We start from the raw sequence: 20920 nt of genomic DNA on the forward strand, positions 1-20920 counted from the left end.
TGAACAGTCTTAAAATTCCCAAGCATTCTCCCCAACCCCAAGTATTAATCAGGGCCAACCTGCCAGCCAAGAGACCTGAATGGTACTATCAGCAAAGTATAGAACTTCAAGAGATGCAGACAAGCACATTTTCAGTTGCTTGCTAGGAAAATAATAAATAAACTCAATAAATTCACCAGGCTTCACCATACTTTGATAATGTTTGCATGACACATTGGCTCATGGTTAGCTGAACCATGATTTATTAAATTAAGAATATAAGACAGCTTTCTGCTTCAGGATGAGGCCTATCTCAGTACACAATTTGTTTCTCACAGTAGTGGCATAAGTGTGTGTTTAAAAGAAAGAGCTGGACAAATCCCATATCGCACATTTATTCCTTTGCATATTGGAGAATTTGGATGCATGTTGCCCCACAAGCTAGATATAAGTCTTCAAGACAGAGAAATTATCCTGGCCCAACATATTGCCCTTTCTTGCTTTAACATAGATGATCAAGCAAATCTGAGGTAGAAAACATCATGACTTTTAAAGTTGGTCATTCATACCCGCTGATGTCAACAGGTGACTAGTGTGAGCAAGTGAAATTAAATAAGAACAATTATTTATCCTTCTAGCGATAAACGAGGCAACAAGAGAATAAGAACCAAGCAGCATATTAGATGTGACCAATAGATGAAATAGGTTTCTTGATTCCACACTTCATCCGTGTTAAAGTAACTCTTATAGAGATCACACAATAGACCAAACTGTGGTTTTAACCATTGTTTGTTGAACAACTCATTGAACTTAGTTCATGCGTAATATAAGTCTAGAATCATGGACTAGTTCTATATAAATAATAATGGCTGTGTTCACATACCACACTTCGTCAAAGTGAAGCAAGCCACACTGTGGTTTAGTGAAATGTATGAACTAGTTCTAAAAGCACAGCTACATAGCTTTGTTAACACACATTTCTTCTTGCTCTGAATCGTCAGAATTGTTTTGTATTGCCCTATTATCTACCTTCAAAAAATACGCAACCCACTCCAGGTTCTTGTTTTGTCCACCATTAGTGATAAAATCTCATGTCCTGAAATTTTGTGCCTGACAGTAGATAAGTTCAGACAGGAAGATTCTGCAAATGTTTATTAATCAAAAACTCAGTTACATGAATATTGCACAGATATATCATGTAGAACACATTCAGACATCCTTCTTGTGATTACAACACCAGTATATAAATTCACAGCAATAATAATTGAAGCTCACTAATATGCATAAAAGACAACACCCCCCCCAAAAAAAACCCCACTCTCCAACTGCTCTCCAGAACATTGCTAAGGAAAACTTAACCCCTTCCTCTATACCCATTTTTTCCCATTGGCCAGCAATCAGCTGGAATATTTTGTTTTGATGCAGAACTATTAACCTACCAGAAGATTAATAGTTCTATCAAATTCTTCCTATAAACCCCCATTGCCTTTTCTTGTCTGTCTCCCATTTCTTAATATTCAAATTTAATCCAATTTTGTGTGCGGGAGGAAATTTTAAGAAACTTTAATAGGTCTCTCAAAGATTAAAAACAGATACATCTGCATCATCTATAAATACATTTCCATAAATCAAATAAGCTTCACATTTACTTTCTGGTACACGATAACTCTGATGTTGACATTTTTTCTCAGAAGACTCATTATTAATACAATGATGCTTATTATGAATAAGGATGAATTTTATTTATTCTACAGAATCAGCATTTAGATGTCCCAAATATGTGAAAAGCAGTTATTATAACAAAAACAATAACAGGGAGGTCTCCTTTGGGAAGTCTCAATACAACACATATTTCTGTATTCCTTATACTTGCAGAGTCATCAGATTGTGACAAGGTATACATTTCATCAGTGAAGAGACTTCTTTCCCAAGATATCTTTTTTTTAAAAAAAGGTTCCAACACTCCTCCTGCTGGCACTCCAAAATAAGATGTGGGTGATGATGTAAGCCTGTAAATGCCAAGTACAGAAGTCATGACATTTTCATGAGTACAAACCTGCTAATTTAAGCACACTGTAAAAAAAGTCTTACATTCTTTCCAATAAAAGTTTATAGAGAATCTGAGTCTAATTTGAGTGAGGTTCTCCAATTCTCCAGTTCTCCAATGTAAAGCAGCTGCAACCCGGGATTATGCCATGCAGCTAAGCAAATCCTCTGAAAGGACAGTTTTTCCCTCACATTCTTTTCCAACTACCAGTCTATAGCTACCAGTCTATAGCATGTTGCATGTCAAAGCAGGATATTCAATGGGAAGGAAATACTTCTAATGATCAGAAGATGTTTATCTGACCTGGCAATACCAGTTTCTTAGAAGATGAACTATTCCATATCCAAAATAGAGAAAACAACACCTCATCACCTACCCAAAATATCCTGGCTGGCATGTCTGCTTTGTCTTGTAGCTCAAGCAAAAATGTAAATAAATTATATTTATTTAGAAATTTTATTTGCCACCCATCTTGTATCCAACAATTCTAAAGAGTGCTGAGTAGGAGCAAAAGGGGATGTGCTACAGGAGATTTATTTAGCCAAAGAGAGATGGGTAGATGATAGCCCTTGACCATATAAACAATCCTATCATTAGTGAAGCATTGTAGATTGATACTATGGCAAGATTGTGCCAGTATAAGAGGAAAAACACCACTTTTAACAACGACCAACTAAAGAGGATTGTGAATTGCCTCTTCTAAGCCTGAAGATGAACTAGATAGAGGATTAAATGGTTATTGCAGCATCTTAATGCACAAAAAACTGGGCATTATGATGAAGATGCAAAATTAAAATGAGGGGGGGATTGATGTATCATGCTGTACCCTAAAAAGTTTTGATAAGGCAAAGATTGAAATCCACAAACCTGATATATGCAGGAGTTACAGAATAACAGAGTTGGAAGGGACCTTCTGAAGGCAAGGCATTCCACTGATTAATTTTTCTCACTGCTAGCAAATTTCCTAGATTAGATCTCTCTATGATAAGTTTCCATCCACTGCTTCTTGTCCTGTTTTCAGGTGCTTTGGAGAATAGATTGTCACTTTCTTTTTTGTGACAGCCTCACAAATATTAGAAAGCTGCTATCATGTCACCCATAATCTTTCTCTTCATTACACTAGACATATTCAGTTCCTGAAATTGTTCATCACGTTTTAGCCTCCAGTCCCTTAATCATCTTTGTTGCTCTTCTCTGCACACTTTCTAGAGTCTCAACATCTTTTTTGTATCCTTGTCAACAGAGCTAGATGCAGTATTGTGCATGTGGTCTTGCTAAAAAAGTCAGGCAATTCTTCAGAGTGCCCAGTGACCAAACATTTGGATTTGACCTAGTGGTAATTATCTTGCCAAGCTTAGAGCTAAAGATTTTCAAAAATTCAGACAACTATTTAAGAGAAGTAAATAATTACAACACACACACACACACCTTAACTCTAATGTGCTATTTGCCTAGTGATTATCCAGATTTTCCCATCCCAGATCTTAACAAACATTTAGAGAACACAGGTAATTCAGACTCCAAAGCCAAAAAACCTAGAGATACAAGCATGTTTGGTGGCAAAAAAAGGACCTCCTGAATAAATGTGCTAATAAGCAAGTTTTTGTTCTAAATAGGCCATTTGACAAGTATGAGAAGCATCGATTCTGGGTGAAAGTTTCAGGGGCTGAAGAATAAATATCTTCATTTGGAAATAAAGCAGTTTTATTGTATGGGTACACCAGTGGTGGGTTGCTACCGGTTTGCCCCAGCTCAGGCGAACTAGTAACGGCGGCAGAGGGACTCTCTGCTCACCTGCCCGGACGTTTCCGTGGAGAAGTGGCACGTGCAAGCAAACCGATAGCGATGGGTTTTGAAACCCACACCAGGGTACACATCTAAAATGACTGTGATTTGGGGTAATACTTTTATAGGAATTTATGGACATGGAATTGAAATTTATCACTATTTAGATTCTGATGTTTAGAGAATGCCAAAATTTTTTCCTTTAAAAATCCTACTGCTTGTAAAAATCTTCCTCATGCAAAATATTATCCTATGCAAAATTTACCCTGGATTAAGTTTTATTAAGAAGAAGAAATATATATATATTTCCACTGTAAATGTAAAGCCACAAGTCCATAATGCATTTAGTTCCAATATTCCTGTTTTTAATATCAAAATATTTTTAAAAATAATTATTCACTTTAAATGCTTTTCTAACTCACTTTTCCTCAATCTATTTTCCTTCAATATTTAAGCTTCAGAATTCCTAAGCAGTATGATCAAAGGGTGATAGAAATCTTGCTTCAGAAAAACCACCAAATCTTGAGAATTCAAAACTCCCATTTGTGAATCCTCCCTGACCTCTAGTGGCCAAATATGGTGATATAGAAGTTGGCCAGACAAATTAGAAGAGAATATCCTGTATCCCCATGTGGTACATTCATTAGCATTTCTTTCTTCCTACATGATCTGCCTATTGGTAATTTTATAGTGAACCAAGGAGTCTGGAGCTCTAAATCTTGCCCCATGAGATCCCCATTGTACATTAATATTTTCTATAAATTTTGCACAGAATGTGAAGGTGCTATGAAATGATGCTTTTAGACCCGAAAGAATCCTACAGAATATGCTCCTGGGGATTATTCTCATGCATTCCAAGTGGTTGTTCTCTGGTTTTTCCCCCTACATTCCCTTTTCCAGAGAAGACAAAGAAACAGAGAGAAAGATAACCAACCAATCAGTGAGAAACTGTTTGGGCTGCTGGAGTTGGAATTTTTTTTTAAATTTGCATTTATATCCCGCCCTTCTCCGGAGACTCAGGGCGGCTTACACTATGTCAAGCAATAGTCTTCATCCATTTGTATATTATATACAAAGTCAACTTATTGCCCCCAACAATCTGGGTCCTCATTTTACCTACCTTATAAAGGTTGGAAGGCTGAGTCAACCTTGGGCTTGGTGGGACTTGAACCTGCAGTAATTGCAAGCAGCTGCTGTTAATAACAGACTGTCTTAGCAGTCTGCGCCACTCAAGGATCCTTATCTACATTGGGGGATTTAGATTTATGCCCAGTGTCCTAGCTCTGTTGGCATTAAAGGATCAATCTGTTTGGGAAAATTCACCAAAATTAATTGTATGGAAATTCAGTGGTAATAAGCTTGAGTTGCAATTGTTTTCAATAAACTGAAAGCATGTCTTTCTGCACTAACAATTATCAGGATCTTAGCGGGTAAAATGGAGCTTTCAACTTAATGCCCCCAGTGCCTAAAGACTAAAGTTTTCTCATAAATAGATTTTAAACTTTTAAAAAGTACAAATTGTCAATATGGGTGTCCCAATAGAATCAAAATCTTCCCTTTCAATCCATTGCAGTTCTGATTCAGATTGAGGAACATGGTAATTCTTTTTTTTAAAATCCTCTTTACGACCTATGGCAAAATTAAAACCTACTAAAAAGGAATTCATCTGTAGTTTACTCATACAAAAGGTTTCATTTAAAAAATTCAAACGGAGCACCAAAGCTCCAAGACAAACAAGATAAATAAATGTCATTCCAAATGATGAAATTTAAGATATGCCAAAAAGTAATAGTTTGTTTGACATACTATACCCACTTACACCCCCTGTTTTTATGGAACTTAAGGGGAAGAAATGACAAAATTGAAACAGTGAACATATGGAGAAAGAGAACAGACTTGTTTCCTAAGAGGTGGCAAGAGAAAAAGTGAAAAATGCCCAGTTAGATCCAGATGCTGCATTTGATTGTATAAGATAGTGCTTGTTGATTTGAAAAGCGAATCCTGCACTTAAGCGAAAAATGATGATGATGATGATAAGAGGTGGCAAGCTCTGGAAGAGAAAATTGCAGGGGGAATTTCTTGGTTGATGATATAAAAAGATCAGGAAATGGAAGAGAATACAGTTTAGTAGGCAGCTCAGGTACTTCAAAGGAATTGGTCTTGGTGTACAGGGCTTTCTAAGCTGTTTCCTTGGCAGAAGGATCTAACACAGTGGTAGTCAACCTGGTCCCTACCGTTCACTAGTGGGCGTTCCAACTTTCATGGTGGGCGGTAGGGGTTTTGTCCAATACTGAAGCACTTTCCTTTTTTAAAATTTAATTGACTTTTTAAAAAAAATTCATAGCATTATTTAAAAACATTTTCATTAGGTTTTCATAAAATTTCCCTTGACAATTTAAATTTCTGAAAATATAGTATTTGTATCGCCCACGCATAAGTTTAGTTCACATTACGTAAGTGAAATTAAATGGCACTATAGTGCGACCACAAACAAAAAAGCCTCGTCCCTGAATAGCTCGTGCATCTCCCCCCACACCACCCAGCTGCAACAGACAAGCAGAGCTGGTAGTCGGCACCTCCCCTCCCCAACCCCAATCCACGATGCGTGAGAGGCATGCACAGAAGATGATACACGTCGCATTACTGTGGAACCGGTGGGCGGTTAGAAATTTTTACTACTAACAGAGATACAAAAGTGGGCAGTAGATATTAAAAGGTTGACTACCCGTGATCTAACAGGATCCCAGGAGAAAGCCCTGGTGTATTTATGTAACCTCTAGGTGAAACAGTTGATTCCTGTGGTTTACATAGGAAACAGTTTATATTTTGTATTGTAAATCATACCTGGCCCCTAGAATCAGATTTCTCTATTCAATGCTACAGAGATATAACTGGGCCTCACATAGTAAGATTACTTGGTTTTTTCCTGGCAGAATCAAATGTTTATGTAATACTGTGAACAACTGTATAGGCAGCTGTAGCAAAGTAACTCAGCACTATAAAGAATGTGCATTAAGAATCACCTTGAACTGCAAGATGGGTGGCAAATAAATTTGAACATAAGAGAGACATGGGAAGACAAAGTATTACATGGCCAGCACAATAAAAACAGCAATAGACTTATAAACCGCTTTACAGTGGTTTACAGCCCTCTCTAAATGGTTTACAGAGTCAATATATTGCCCCCCCAACAATCTAGGTCCTCATTTTACTGACCTCAGAAGGAAGAAAGGCTGAGTCAACTTTGAGCCAATCAGAATTGAACTGCCAAACTGCTGGCAGCTGGCAGTCAGCAGAAGTAGTCTGCAGTACTGCATTGTAACCACTGCGACACTACGGTTCATGATAGTACACAAAGCAAATAATCTGGCAACAAAACTTTTACTGCTAAAAGCATAAAATTGAATAAAGAGTCAGAGGGGCTAATTCTGGCTACACAAAACTAAGCTTTAAGAACTAATGCATACAAAGCTAGAATTGAGAAGACAACAATAGGCAGCAAGTGCTGTTTCTGCAAAGAAACAGTGGTTAGCTGCTGCAAGAAGATCATAAGGTTGACTACAAGCAATGGCACAACAAAGTAGTAACAATAGTGCATTGGAAGATCTGCAAGAATACAATTTTCTTGCAAACCAGAACTGGTGGGACCATAAGTTGGGAAAGTCATAGAAAATGAAGCGCTGTGGGACTTTAAAATTCCAACCCAGATACCTGCCACATAGCACCCCAGACTTAACAACTGTTAATAAGAAAGAAAAAAAGTACTAATTACTAGAAGACAGCAAAGTAAAAGAAAAAAAATTGGAGAGGATAATAAAATACAAAGACCTGCAACTAGAAATAGGAACAACTGTGGCAAAAGAAAGCAAAGATAATACCAATAGGAATAGGAGGCTTGGGTGCAATCCCAAAACAACTGAAGTACCACACCATCAGCACTGAAAAAACCACTTAGTCAATTGCAACAGGCAGTTTTACTTGGAACAACTTACATCCTGCAACGATACCTATAACACCATCAGGCATCAACATCTGACTATTCCAGATCCTTAGGAAAGACTCGAGCTTCTGATATTATTGGAGAGTCAAATATCTGCTATGACTATGGCAATTTCTATGCTATATCCATCCATCTCCTCCAAGTTTTAAGGACATTTACTGCAGGTGGAAACAATGATTGTTTCCTTACTTACTAGTGGAAAGAGAAGACTCTGGTTATATAACCCATAGAAGGAGGCAATTCGTTTTACAGGTAGAAATGCATGTTTAAAAGTCATCAATTCATTCAATTAGGGGGAAATGATGCTTAATGATGTATTCAAATATACAGATTAAAATTGTATTTTTTAATCACCATGTATCTATTTTTTTGGCCTTGTCCCTCCCTGTGACTCTGGCATGCTGCTTACTGGCTAAAGTCATATACTTTACTTAGGCTATCCTGGCTTTGGATTAGCATGTGGATGTGCATATGAGTTTTGTGAGGAAAACTCCTCAAAAAGCATAGGCAGATTGACCAAATCTTCATTTCTAGATAGGAGGCAGAGAGCTTATCAGGTCCTTTCCTGCTCTGTGGCAATTAGTAATTTAGAATAAATTATCTTGAATAAACTATTTGAATGAATAAACGAATACATCATTTCAGCTTTAGCCAAGAGCATAACTATAAATTAAAAGTATTATATTAATAAAAATAGTGGATACCTTTATAGCAATAAAATAAATTGCTATACCTAAGATTTTTTAAAAAGCCTTTACTCAAAAATTCACATAATTCAAATCAGTCCTGTAGAATGGTTGTAACTCAAATCCAGAACTCCTTATATACTTTTGAAAGTCAGCAGCTCAAATTTTGAAATTCAGAAACTGTGTTCATATGACAAAATATGAGAGAAAATTCAGTTATCAGAGAAAGTCATGCCAGCTTGGTGCTTTTTCTGAGTAATGGTGTATTTTGTAGTGTTGTAATATTCCCTTGGTAGTAGTATATTAAATACTACTATAGCCAAAAGATTGATTTTAAGAATGCTCCCTAATTAATATTGAGGAAAATGCCTTTCCTCAACATACTGATCTTTAAAAATAAGCTATTTTTTAAATGGAAATGAGCTAATAGATGTTAGCAGGTACATGATTACAAAACATCATATTTAACGTCTGTATCATCTTATTGAACTCATTTACATTTCACCAGCAATAATAATGGGATAATATTGACCTGCATTTTTACAAAGCTGTTACAAGAATGATTTAATTAAGGTTCTAAGACAGGCATGTCCAATCCATGGCCTGCATTGTCAGCCCTGGACAGCTAATAATGCAGGCCCACAAGGTAATAAGAAATATTTTAAAATAAAGGAAATTTTATGTTTATATACTTACCTATGTTATATATTTTATATGCATCCCAAAACAATTCCTCTACACTTAATGTGGCCCAGGAAAGCCAAAATATTTGACACGCATATACTGAGAAGCTGAAAATACTAAATATGCTAGGTCTCATATTGCATATGAAAACATTCATTTTCTAGAAATTTTTGATAGGATTTTTTTTTCCAAATACTATATATCACATAGCATTTTAAAACAATTAATTTTCTTATATTGGCAATATCATTTTTGTTTGGTGAGTAAGTTTGATATCAATAAGTAAGTTGCTTTAAACTTTTCAGTTGCTTGTGGTTAATGTTACAAAGCACAGTAAGGGCCTTTTGTATCTCAATCTGACAGTTATTTGGGACCAAATACTGTAAGTGGAAATGTGTTTTAATTAAACATTAATATTGCACTGAATTTGATTATTATCTAGAATTTGATTATAACTCAGATGTCTGCATACTTAGCAAAAATGTTAAGTACCCCCAAAATCTTATATTTTATTTTAAAGGCTATGTAGGGAATAAAGAATACATTCATACCAGATGTGGGTATGAAGAAATAGTCGTATAATTTTCAAAGAACATGTAGAATTCATAACTGACATATACTGCAATATTGTCATGCCATACTTTCTATAATAGAGTAATCTCAGAACTAATCTTTGTTCCTATAAAGTCTGGTTGTGTGTGAGAGAGCGAGAGAGCGAGCGCAATATTGTTGTCTATTTATTCCCAGAATGATGCTTGTTTTTCATTCTTACACCCTTCCCCTTATTATCCAAATGTTTACTACTTTAAAAATAAACTACAATTCTTCATACATTATTTTATGATTAAATAGTTATACTAAGATGTGTACATGACTTTGTATTTACAAATGGGCCAATAGAACAAAGCTCTGTGGTGACTGGATTGAAAATTCATTTGGTACACATCTGGAAGAGAAACAATCTGTTTTGCACCTTCCAAGATAATGCTCAAATTGGAACATATTGGAATATGACATCTTTGATATCAGCTTTTTTTCAACTTTAGAAAACACCAAGCTAGTACAGAATCTGCATGCACTGTTATCCAGATCCGCATTTCCGAAGTAGTTATACATAAATATAGAAGTTGGACAGAATGGATTGAGTGAACCTGATAAGCTGCTGTTACATGGCTAGTACTGATTAATTGTGCAAAATTATTTCTACTAACAACAGGTTACACAGAAATTTGATCTAATATTCATAAAATACTTGCAGCATATTTTTCATTTGATTAATAATGATCATTAAAATATATGTACTTTAGAACGGTGTGAAGTTCCATTAAATAAAATTTTGCTAATTTTTTTCCCATCATGGCTATGCTTCAGTTGCCTTTTGAAAACAAAGACAAATCTAGTATTTTAATAATACAAGAGACTGATTGATATTGGATAAAGTTATGTCAGTAAAACAGATTGGAATTTCTTCAGACATGTTCCATTCTATATCTATCCCAACTAAGATAAAAAAGTCTGAATTAGATAAGGTATTCTGCTCTGAAAAGCGTTTCTTTGAACCAATGCTATAAAATAGAGCCTTTGTAACAAGAGAGTGATACATTGCAAAAAGTACACATAAAGGGTTATTTGTTAACTCAACAATTAAAGGATAAAATAAGATAGAAAAATTAGCGGAGAGTGCTTTTTCCACTCCATGAAGTGTCAAAATAGATGTGTTGAACACAGTAGTCAACCACCATTTCCAAGTATTAACCATTTATAAATAAGTACATTTTAATACATACAGTTCATTGTACAGGTTACAATCTGTATACATTAGGGAGGGGCTGAGGATAATGCATTCTTTTTGAACTTTTTCCACGTCTATCTCACAGCTTACATGTACAGACAATAAAACTCTGCTCAAGCAAATACAGTGAAGGGAAAGAAACATATTTCTTTCCTTTATACAAGGGTGGCCAAAAGTCTTAACCGACTGCAGGGATTTGTGCAGCATCCCTGCAATAAAAGATCACAACTGTGTGGTGATTCAATATATCAGTAAGAGAACAGAACATGCAATTGAATATTATACTGTACAGGGAAATTCTTTACATCAGACTGATAGAAAAAAGGAAAAGGAAAAGGAACTCAGTATCTTTCCAGCAAGTTGGCAAACCAGAAAGATTGAATACAAAGGAATGTGTGTTGCTGTACAGAGGCAGACAAGGCAGGCAAAATGTCTCAATTTTCATGGGAAAGAAATTGTTATGAGAAACATATTTAAAAGCAAAACATTCATTCCCTGAAAACACATCTTCTATCTAAACATATTAATGCCTTGCACTCTGTAGAATGATTAGTAACAGTAAATATGGTAGGAAATGATCTCAAGGTCTGGTAAATGTTCAGGTGGAACAAAGTCAAACTGCCTCAGTTCTCTCATAGTTTTTATGATAGCAACAAGCAAAAAGCATCTAAGTGTCTTGCCCCCCCCCTTTTTAATTCCAAGTAAGACTTCCAAGCAAGCAGAAAAGTGTAGAAGCTCATTCCATTTTATTAAAAGTCTCTTGAATATGCACTTGTTTGAAATGCAAAAGTATTTCTCTCTGCATTTCAAACAAGTGCATATTTATACATTATATCAAGGTTTTAATCTGAAATAGCAATTAGATAATACTGTGTTGAGGTTCTATATGTTAATTCAGTTACCACTACACAAAATAGTCTGCTATGAAATTTCAGCCCTTAATATGATTTTTCTTGTTAGGGGAACAATAATAATCCAACAATTATATTCAAGTAATTAGGGAGGGGAGGCGCAGTTTAGCTATCTACCCCTTTGTGCTTGTGCCTTAGGTTTGTCCTTCCCTTTTCACAGCAACCATAAATTCAGTGAAGGCATCAACATGTAAAAAGAAGTATATTAGGTTTTGACCCCTCTAAGCCCTTTTAAAAAGCTGAACTCTAAATAGCTGAAGGTCCTGAAACTCCAGTGTTAAGTAATGCGAGATGGGGAGAGAGATGCAGCTTTCCATTCAAGAAATTACTATGGGCTACCTTAAGGAGAGAAGAAAATTTTCTAGGCACAAAGTGTTTTGTTTTGTTTTTTAAATGTAAGGTGCAGAAAAGCTGGCACTTCGGTTTTTATTAGATGATCATGAACAGTAGAAACTTGTTAACTCCTGTCTAAGGCCAAGTGAACAGCTTGGAATTTCAAAATGGATGCATTTTTGTTCCTTCTTTTAGCACATTTTGTAATAAAATTTGAAAAAATAAACATACTAACCTTCCCTCTTTGCCCTCCCCGTGATAGTTTCTACTTCACTAAAACAGTAAAATAATTTATATTTCCAGATATTCGATATTTTTGAGAGCCACAAAGAAACTCTTTTGATACAAGAATAAATAATTGAGCCATTTACCAAGCTAGCAACTCTCTCCCCTGGAGCCAAGCCAAACTTAACATGTATTAAGATTTCTACATGATTCTTAGGACCTGATAGCAATCTTACTTGGACCCAGCTTACCTAATTGTTTCAAATTCTTAGAAGTCAGCATTACAGTACTAAGTCTCCAAAGTCCTCTAGAAAGCAAATTCAGGGGCCAAACAAGACAAAATTAATGTGTGAATGCAATTAACATGCCCATTTTTTTTAATATGACTAAGCAGTTAAGATGGACCAGTGAAGACAGAGAGAGGAAGTAGCTTCCTCTTTCTGCCAGTTAAGCCGTTTTACATTTAATAGGAAGCCTCTGTTGATTATTTTGGAGAGGTAATTTTTGTAATGATCTTAGGAAAGGGAGAAAGAATTCAATTTTTCTTAAGACTGCTTAGGCTTCATATCTTTACTAGGATCAGCTGGTACATCTTTGACAGCCAGATGCACAATAAATTAGCATCTAGATTTTTGTTCACGAAAATATCCAGTGAGCAAAAAAACTTTCTGCAAAGCCCGAGTAACACCATGTGGTGGATTTGGTAAAGCAAGCATACATTCACAGTAAAAGTCATATAGGACTTGAGGCTGTGATTTATTTGGTATGTTGATTTCATAGAAAATAGTTCTGAAACTCCAGCTTAGGCATGTGATGTGCACACATGTATAAATAAAAAATATTAGTACAATACTTTTGCATGTCTTTAAACAAACAAAAAAGCAGCATGGCAGATCAATCTGTGATGTGGTATTAGCCACTCTCTCTTAACTATCCTGAGTAGGAAAAAAATCATTTGAAAGATGAATTAAAAGACAATTAAATATATTATTTTGTGCTGTGTTATATCTCAAGACAGTATATGATAATAAAGAACTAAGCTGAGAACAAATCCAGAGGGAATTCTTCTCTGGCAGATCTTTAGAGAAATGTGTCTTTTATTTCATGTGAGATGGTTATTTAGTAACTAAAAGCACAATAATTAAGCCTCAGATGTATCTAAAGAGAATTGCTGGAAGAACACAGCATGTATTTCAACTTTTGAGGCTTATATACAATGTCAGTAATTGTGCTGTATACCTTGAATAATTGCTTCTTTTTTTAAAAAATATATACTGAACGACAAGAGCTTTTTGTAATGTTGGTATCATTTATGTTTAAATAACCATTACTGATCATAGAAACAAATGCAACTATAAAGTGCACCCAATTTACAGAGAACAGGTGGCAAATCCATCAGTGCAAGAATCCTGTGAAATCACAACACAGTATTGTTAAGAAGGGACAGAGAAAATTTTTGCTCAACAGCAGTAATAGATCTCTCATTTTGGATGAGTATGCCATTTCTTTTAGTAACTGCTAAATGTAAACAATTATGGTACAGTGAACCCTGTGACAGTGAAATGGAGCCAAATCCAAAACTATGAACTTTCATTCATTAATATTAAAATCTTGAAATTATCAAGTTAGTTGCATTATGATTCCACCTTCCGTATGACAGAGATGGTTTCTTAATTATTTTTAACTTTATTTATCAGGAAAGAGTGGATAGTATCTCAGTGCACTTATGCTGATCACGTGCACTGTGGTACAAGAGACTATATAAAGGCTCAAAATCAGAACATAACAATCTGACCCTCCTCTGCCTATTGTGAGAAAATAGGTTTTTCCAAGATATAAGCCAGACAAGTGCAAAAATATTTTCAAAATAAATCACTGATAAACACAACTTTGTTGATGCAAATTCCAGTTTTAAAGAGTTTAAAATTGAAAATAACCATTTTTCATAAAGCAGGAGGAAAGTTTTACAAGACCCAGAATCCAAACCATCTAGGAGATAAAAGAAATATGTGAGAAAAACAGCAGTGGCTTTGTCTATTCTGATAATTAAAAAAAACTAAATATAGAGTTGCATCTTTAGATTTTTTTAATGAAACTTTTCCTTCACTTCTCTCACACTCCTACATCACACATACACATTCACACTGAAAGAAAAGAGAACGCTATTGTTGGTTTCACTCACTTAAATAAAAACTGAAGAATGCCCCCAGCTCTTTGAAAAAAAGTATTAGCAAACATCTGAGATTCTTTGACACCAGCATGCCATAGCATGAATCAATCAGATTAGCAATTTTCTATTTAGCAAGCAAATTTTGTACTGTGACCAATTCAGGAGGGAAAAAATATGTGCAAAAAGTTGGAAAGAATCAAAATCAAAGTAAAAGTTCAGGTAATCCTAGATTTACAACCACAATTCATCCCAACATTTCCATTGCTAAGTGAGTTTTGCTCCATATTACTATCTTTCTTGCCACAGTTATGAAGTAAAGTCACTGCAGTTAGTTATTAGTTACATTAGTAACACAATTGCTAAGTGAATCTGACTTCCTCATTGACTTTGCTTGTCGGAAAGTTGCAAAAGGAGATCACATGATCCAAGAACACTGCAACTATCATAAATACTTGCCAGTTGCCAAGTGTCAAATTTTGATCACATGATCATGGGATGCTGCAACAGTCATGTGAAAAAGTCACATTTTTCAGTGCCATTGTAACTTTGGTCACTAAATGAATGCAAGTCAAGGACTACCTGTAACTTTTGGAAATGCTACATTTCACTCAGAGAAATATGGCAGTTTATAATAAGGATACAAGAACTGTCTAGAGAAAATAGTGATTAAAATTGTTACATTGATCTCTTTGCCTTTCTGAGGAGACAGGAAAAACTTATTTTATCATACCCTTCAATTCATATGAAGGAACTTCTGAATAAAGCATTTTTTTAAAAATAGTGTCATAAAGCACAGTGAAAGGTGTTCTGCATTTAAAAACCATTAGGATAGTTTGACAAAAATAATGAAGAAAAATTAAAGGGTCAGGATGCTAGCTATTCGCTTCTATGCAACAATGATATGAAGAAAAATATATTGTTTTTAGAAAATGTGATTTTTAGAAGATAAGACCAATTTATCCTCTGAATGATCAAAATGCTGAGAAGGCAAAATGTTATTACTTTTTTGGCCTGATTTGTGTTTTTGTCCTGGAGCTGAGCTCTCCATATCATTGATTTTTTTGATTCACATATGAATTCATAGAATATTCTCCATCCCTTGATTTCCTGGCACCTTCCCAACTCCAGCTTTTTTGAGCTAGTTTAAAGTGCTTCCTGGAAATATTATGGATTGAGAATATTTGCATAAAGTGTTTGCTACGTTACTATTTTCTCCCTTGAAATCACTGTTTTCATTATCTTGCAGGAATTATTAATCAGTCAGCCTTTTCCATTTGGATTGGAAAAGCAGTCCAACTTCTAACACCAAGCCATATAACTCACAACAAATTACTCCAAAATATTCTAAATTATATTATGCCAAAACTAGAAAAAAAACCTGTTCTAAGTGTTTCACTTCAAAAGCGTTATGCAGGAAAAACTGCCCATGTGTAATCCAGGAAGCTAAACTTAGACCAGGGGAATTAAACTACCATTCAGTCAGTTCCTCCTTTATGATTTAAATTAGAGTTTTCTAATTTTAGATACCCAGATAGTGCTCCAACACCTCTAGGAAACATAAACAATGATCAGAGATGATGTGAGGTATAAGCCAGTATCTGGAGAGCCAATGATTTAAAGCATTTGATTTAATTCTTTTTTCAAATGAATTTTACTGATTATCAACATGTCTACAATATGATTTGTTCCAACAGGAAGATGTGCACTAGAAAATGAACTGGATATCTAAGATACAGAATGAAATCAGCACTGACTGTTGGGCTGAAATGGAGAGAACTTTAATTTCTCCCTAAATATTTGCTCAATGCCTTGGAAACAGTAACAAATTGTTTTTCAAATCTAATACCTACAGAAGGGTAAGGGAAGATGCTAAGAATAAATAATATGATATTTTTTTTAAAAAAAGTGTAACCCTATCAGAAAGCAGACTGGGTTTTATGCATAGCTCTTTGTAAATACTAAAAACAAAGGTCCCTCATTCTCACAGATTAATAGCTCTTTGGACATAATAATCTACACCAACTGAAAAGTGTAATTTCCCAGCAAAAATAAAGGTCAGTACACAAAAAATGGTCAGACTGTATTTAAATCAAATCAATTTTGAAATTAAAACTTTTCTTCAAAGAGCTGGTTACTTCCCTTGAGTGTGTACAGAATTTGACTCAGCCCCCATACTGTACATTTAATTAACTAATTGGCAGCTGAAAATTGTATGGTGCTGGCTTTCTCTGAGGTCAGCTGTGTATAGAAGAGAATTTGGAGCATGTCTTGGACTGCCTCATTATCATACAGAAAACACAGGATATCTCCTGGGTGGTAGTCTGCTAGTAAATACAAATCTTAGAAAGGAAGGAAAAACAGCAACGTAAGATGTGAATTCAGCCAGGAAAAATGTGCTAAAAAATAAAAGGCTCTTACTCCAAGACACATCCATTTTAAACATTAGACTCCACAAATGGTCTCTTTGGTTTGATTGGGGATGTCTGCCCTTGCCTGGAGTCTCTGGAAAGTTGCCTATAGATGTTGTCCTGATATGCCTGTGCAACAGGCAGTGTCCTGGCCACCTTAACATCAGGATATGAAGAAGTTTGGCTAACTCTTTCTAGAAGATCTCCTCTGGAGCCATTGGCCAAAATCCCGTGTGGACTGTAATAGTCATCCTCCAACAAGTGGCCATTCTGTGCATTGTTAGTTTTGTTATAAAAGGCAAGGCTGCTGACTGAAGAAGGCGGGCTGAATGTTTCTGGCTGAGGAAGATTTCCAGGAGATGTAGGGCTTATTATGGTATCCACTGAAGATACAGCCCAGGTTCTGCTTTGTTGGTGTAGGTGAGGATACTGCTGAGTCCGGGCTGTTTTATCTATGATTCCCATGAAAGGTGTGGTCCTGGAGCGAGTAGGTTCACTGGGATAACCACCTTGGGTTGGAGATACTGGGGACAGCTCATCACATGATCTGTCATATGCTGGCTTAAGCGGAATCTCCATCTGTTGAACAGAAGCAGAAGGTCGGAATGGGGGAGTCAAATTGGGAGTAGAGGAAATGCTACTGCTTGAAGGGGAAAATCTGAGACCAACACTTTGAGAATGAAGCAGAGGTCTTGGAGTTGGTGGATGAGGCTTTATTTCATTGGAATTTACTGTAATAGGCCTTCGTATCAAATGGGAAATGTCAGGGGAACCAAGCTGACTAGAGGGTAGAGAGGAACGTTCCAAATCAAGCTTTGCATGACAGACTGGATAGTAGGAAGCTGACTGGCTCCGCCCAATCTGTGGGGTTTGACTATATCTCATCCCTCCACGATAAGCAGAGGAAGGTCTTTGTGGAAGATCCTCTTTAGTCAGCCCTCCATGCTGACAGATTGCCCCTGCACTCAGACTGGCTTGAACATGCTGCACAGGTCGCCCATCTCCCACTATTCCCCCAATAGAGGTCTGATACACCAACCGATTTTGGCCTCCAGCCATTTCTGCTAGTGAAGACTGAAACTTGTTGGCCACAGAATGGGACACTTGGCCATATGTTCCTGTTGGAATTACAGTACTACAATGCCCAGCTGAACTTGGCTGGTTGCTTCTGACAATCTGTGCCTTGGCAGGTTGCAACCTAAGTCCTTGCTGTGGAACTGCAACAGGTAGTGGAAGCATCTGGAAAGATCTCTGTGTCATTTTAGAAAGTGGAGACTTGGGCCGACTAGGAAGTTGAGTGATGTTGGATTCTTGCTGGTACCGTACTGGTGAACTGGACTGAGCTCTGTAGACACTTACACTATCTGCAGGAGGACTGGCTCGATACTGAGGGCCTCTACGAAGGGGTGAAGGAGGTGGGCTTTGATAATCCTTCCCTTGGCTACCAATTGGTGGTGGACTGAAACGGTAAGAGGAAGGCTGGTGAGCAGGAGATGTGTGTGGTGGACTAGGCCTATAATGAGAATTCTGGTGTGTTGGAGAAAGTGCTGGTGAGGTGGGTTGATATCCTTGCCTTGTTGGTGATCCTACAGAATTATTTGATCTGAAGTCGAAGACCTGATGTGAACCAAGTGGTGAATTGGAGATGTAGGCAGAGTCCCGGTGGGCAGGTGAAGATGGTGGACTTTGGATAATGGGCAATGTTGGGCTAGGTTGTGACTCTGTCTGCAAGCCAACAGAAATGTTTTCTACATCTTGCTCAAGATATTCTTCTTCCAAGATATCTTGCACTCCATATAACTCTTCTTGCTGTATTTCTGATTCAGATGCTGCAAGGGATTGTTGTTGTAGTTGCACCTGTGTCTGTCTGCACTCTTCTTCTACCCGCAGAAGGAGCCGCTGGATTTCACGGTTGTTTGGACAAAGTTTGATGGCCTCATTCAAATCCTCCAGTGCTGCTGAAAACTGCCTGTTTTATCCAAAAAGTGACAAAATGAAAAGAAAATAAGAGAGTAAAATTTACTCTGGATAACAATGGCTTTAATATGAATTTGGTATGCATAAAATTGTAGCTAGTCTTGAGGAGGAGGATTTCCAAATCTTATGAACAAGATTAATCAGCCTTGTGTGTTTCTTCTGTTTATCCAGATGAAGAAACAGGCAGTATTTCCAAGATTGCACTCTTGGAGATGAGGGAACAAAGACAACATATTGGGATATTTCAGATCTGTAGAGCTCTGTTTCTCCACTATTTTAAGTCTGAGCATATGTCAGTTTAAGGCTCCAGACAAAAAGCACACTCTGACCTGCATTCAGCCAGTGGATTCTGTTCTGAATATTGCTGTCTTGGAAATGAAGAGAACAAGGATAGGAGAGTGTCTGACAAAAAATAATCCCTTACAAGCCTTTGCCTATCCTATTAGGAACAGAAGGGTGGGAAGTTTCAAGGGAGATGGGTTGTCATTTACAGGGACACTGGTAGATTTTGAACCAAATAGTAATCTAGTTGTATGTTTCTGATTGATAGAGATTTATTTATCTCTACACTTTTCATGCATTTTGCTTTCTTGTTCAGTTTTTAAAACACACAAATGTGTTTTAAAAACATAAAAACTATTGAATACCTAAAGTTCGACCTATACTGACTGTTGATGCTTGGAGGCAAGACAAGAATTTTTTTTTTACTGTAGACCCCAAGAATATAAATGGGGGAAGTCCTAGAAATTAATTATGTTAACTGTTTGAACAACATATTGCCAACTATGGAAAATCAAATAAAACAGCATAAATGTGGAAAGCTATGATACTAACTTGCACTTTAACTCAATTAGTAGAGTTCTGACTGTGGAATGAAGTTTAATTATAACTAGAAGAGACCCAGAGAACGTTATATAGCAACCTAATGGGCTGTTTCTGAGCAAAGGGGTTGAACTGTGGGATCTTCAGCTCAATCTCACAGAAAGCATACTCTTGTTATCTTACTCAATGAGCTGATTTAATAGAAAGCAGTTTCTGAAAGATAAAGCTCTCCAGCAATTTCAGTATTCTGAAATGTGATCCCACCTTTCGCGTTTGAACTGGGCCGCGCGCATGCGCATGCACACACACACACACACACATACACACACAGAGTTGTGCAAAAATTTTAGGCAATTGTACAGAAATGCTGTAAATTAAGAATACTTTCAGAAATGAAAGTGTTAATAGTTTATTTTTTATCAATTAACAAATGGAAAGTAAATGAACAGAAGATAAATCCAAAGCAAATCAATATTTGGGGTGACCACCCTTTCAAACCAGGATCAATTCTTACACTTGCACAAAGTCAGGGATCTTGTACAACTAGAACCAGGTGTATGATTAACCAATTATATCAAGCAGGTGCTAATGATCATTAATTTCATAAGAAACACAGTCATTAACTGAAACAGAAACAGCTGTGTAGGAAGTTTAAAACTGGATGAGGAACTGATGAACTCTGCTACTAAGGTAAGGTTGTGGAAGACAGTTTCATGTCATAGCTGAGCACAGCAACAAGACAAAAGGTAGTTATACAAAAGGTAGTAAGGCCTCTCTGAAGCAAAGATTTCAAAGCAGACTGGGGTTTCAAGTTGTGCTGTTCAAGCTCTTTTGAAGCACAAAGAAATGGGCAATGTCGAGGACCACAGATGCGATGGTCAGCCAAGGAAATTTAACAGAGAGGTGGCAAACACATCATGCTCACTTCCCTTTGACATCGGAAGATGTCCAGCAGTGCCATCAACACAGAACTGGCAGAAACCAGACGCATTTTGATGAGTCAAAATGTGAAATATTTTGCTGCAGCAGAAGGCAGTTTGTTCGTTGAAGGGCTGGAAAGCATACAATAATGAGTGGCTGCAGGCAACAGTGAAGCATGGT

The 20920-nt window shown here is 36.5% G+C and overlaps 1 protein-coding gene across 7 annotated transcripts in view; it reads right to left on the minus strand.

Moving 5' to 3' along the window:
- Window positions 1-1088: 1088 nt before the first annotated feature.
- The window catches only part of TANC2 (tetratricopeptide repeat, ankyrin repeat and coiled-coil containing 2), a 329859-nt gene continuing 310027 nt past the window's right edge, over window positions 1089-20920 (minus strand). For 5 of the 7 annotated variants that reach the window (XM_058179546.1, XM_058179545.1, XM_058179543.1 and 2 more), the window contains one exon: window positions 1853-18989. In XM_058179546.1, the coding sequence (XP_058035529.1) occupies window positions 17048-18989 (1942 nt within the window). In that variant the 3' untranslated portion in view covers window positions 1853-17047. Of the gene's footprint in view, window positions 18990-20920 lie in introns of all 7 variants that reach the window. The other 2 variants (XM_058179544.1, XM_058179549.1) reach the window with 2 other exon arrangements.

Source organism: Ahaetulla prasina, chromosome 4, assembly GCF_028640845.1.
Source record: "Ahaetulla prasina isolate Xishuangbanna chromosome 4, ASM2864084v1, whole genome shotgun sequence".
NCBI classification, from domain to species: Eukaryota; Metazoa; Chordata; class Lepidosauria; order Squamata; family Colubridae; genus Ahaetulla; species Ahaetulla prasina.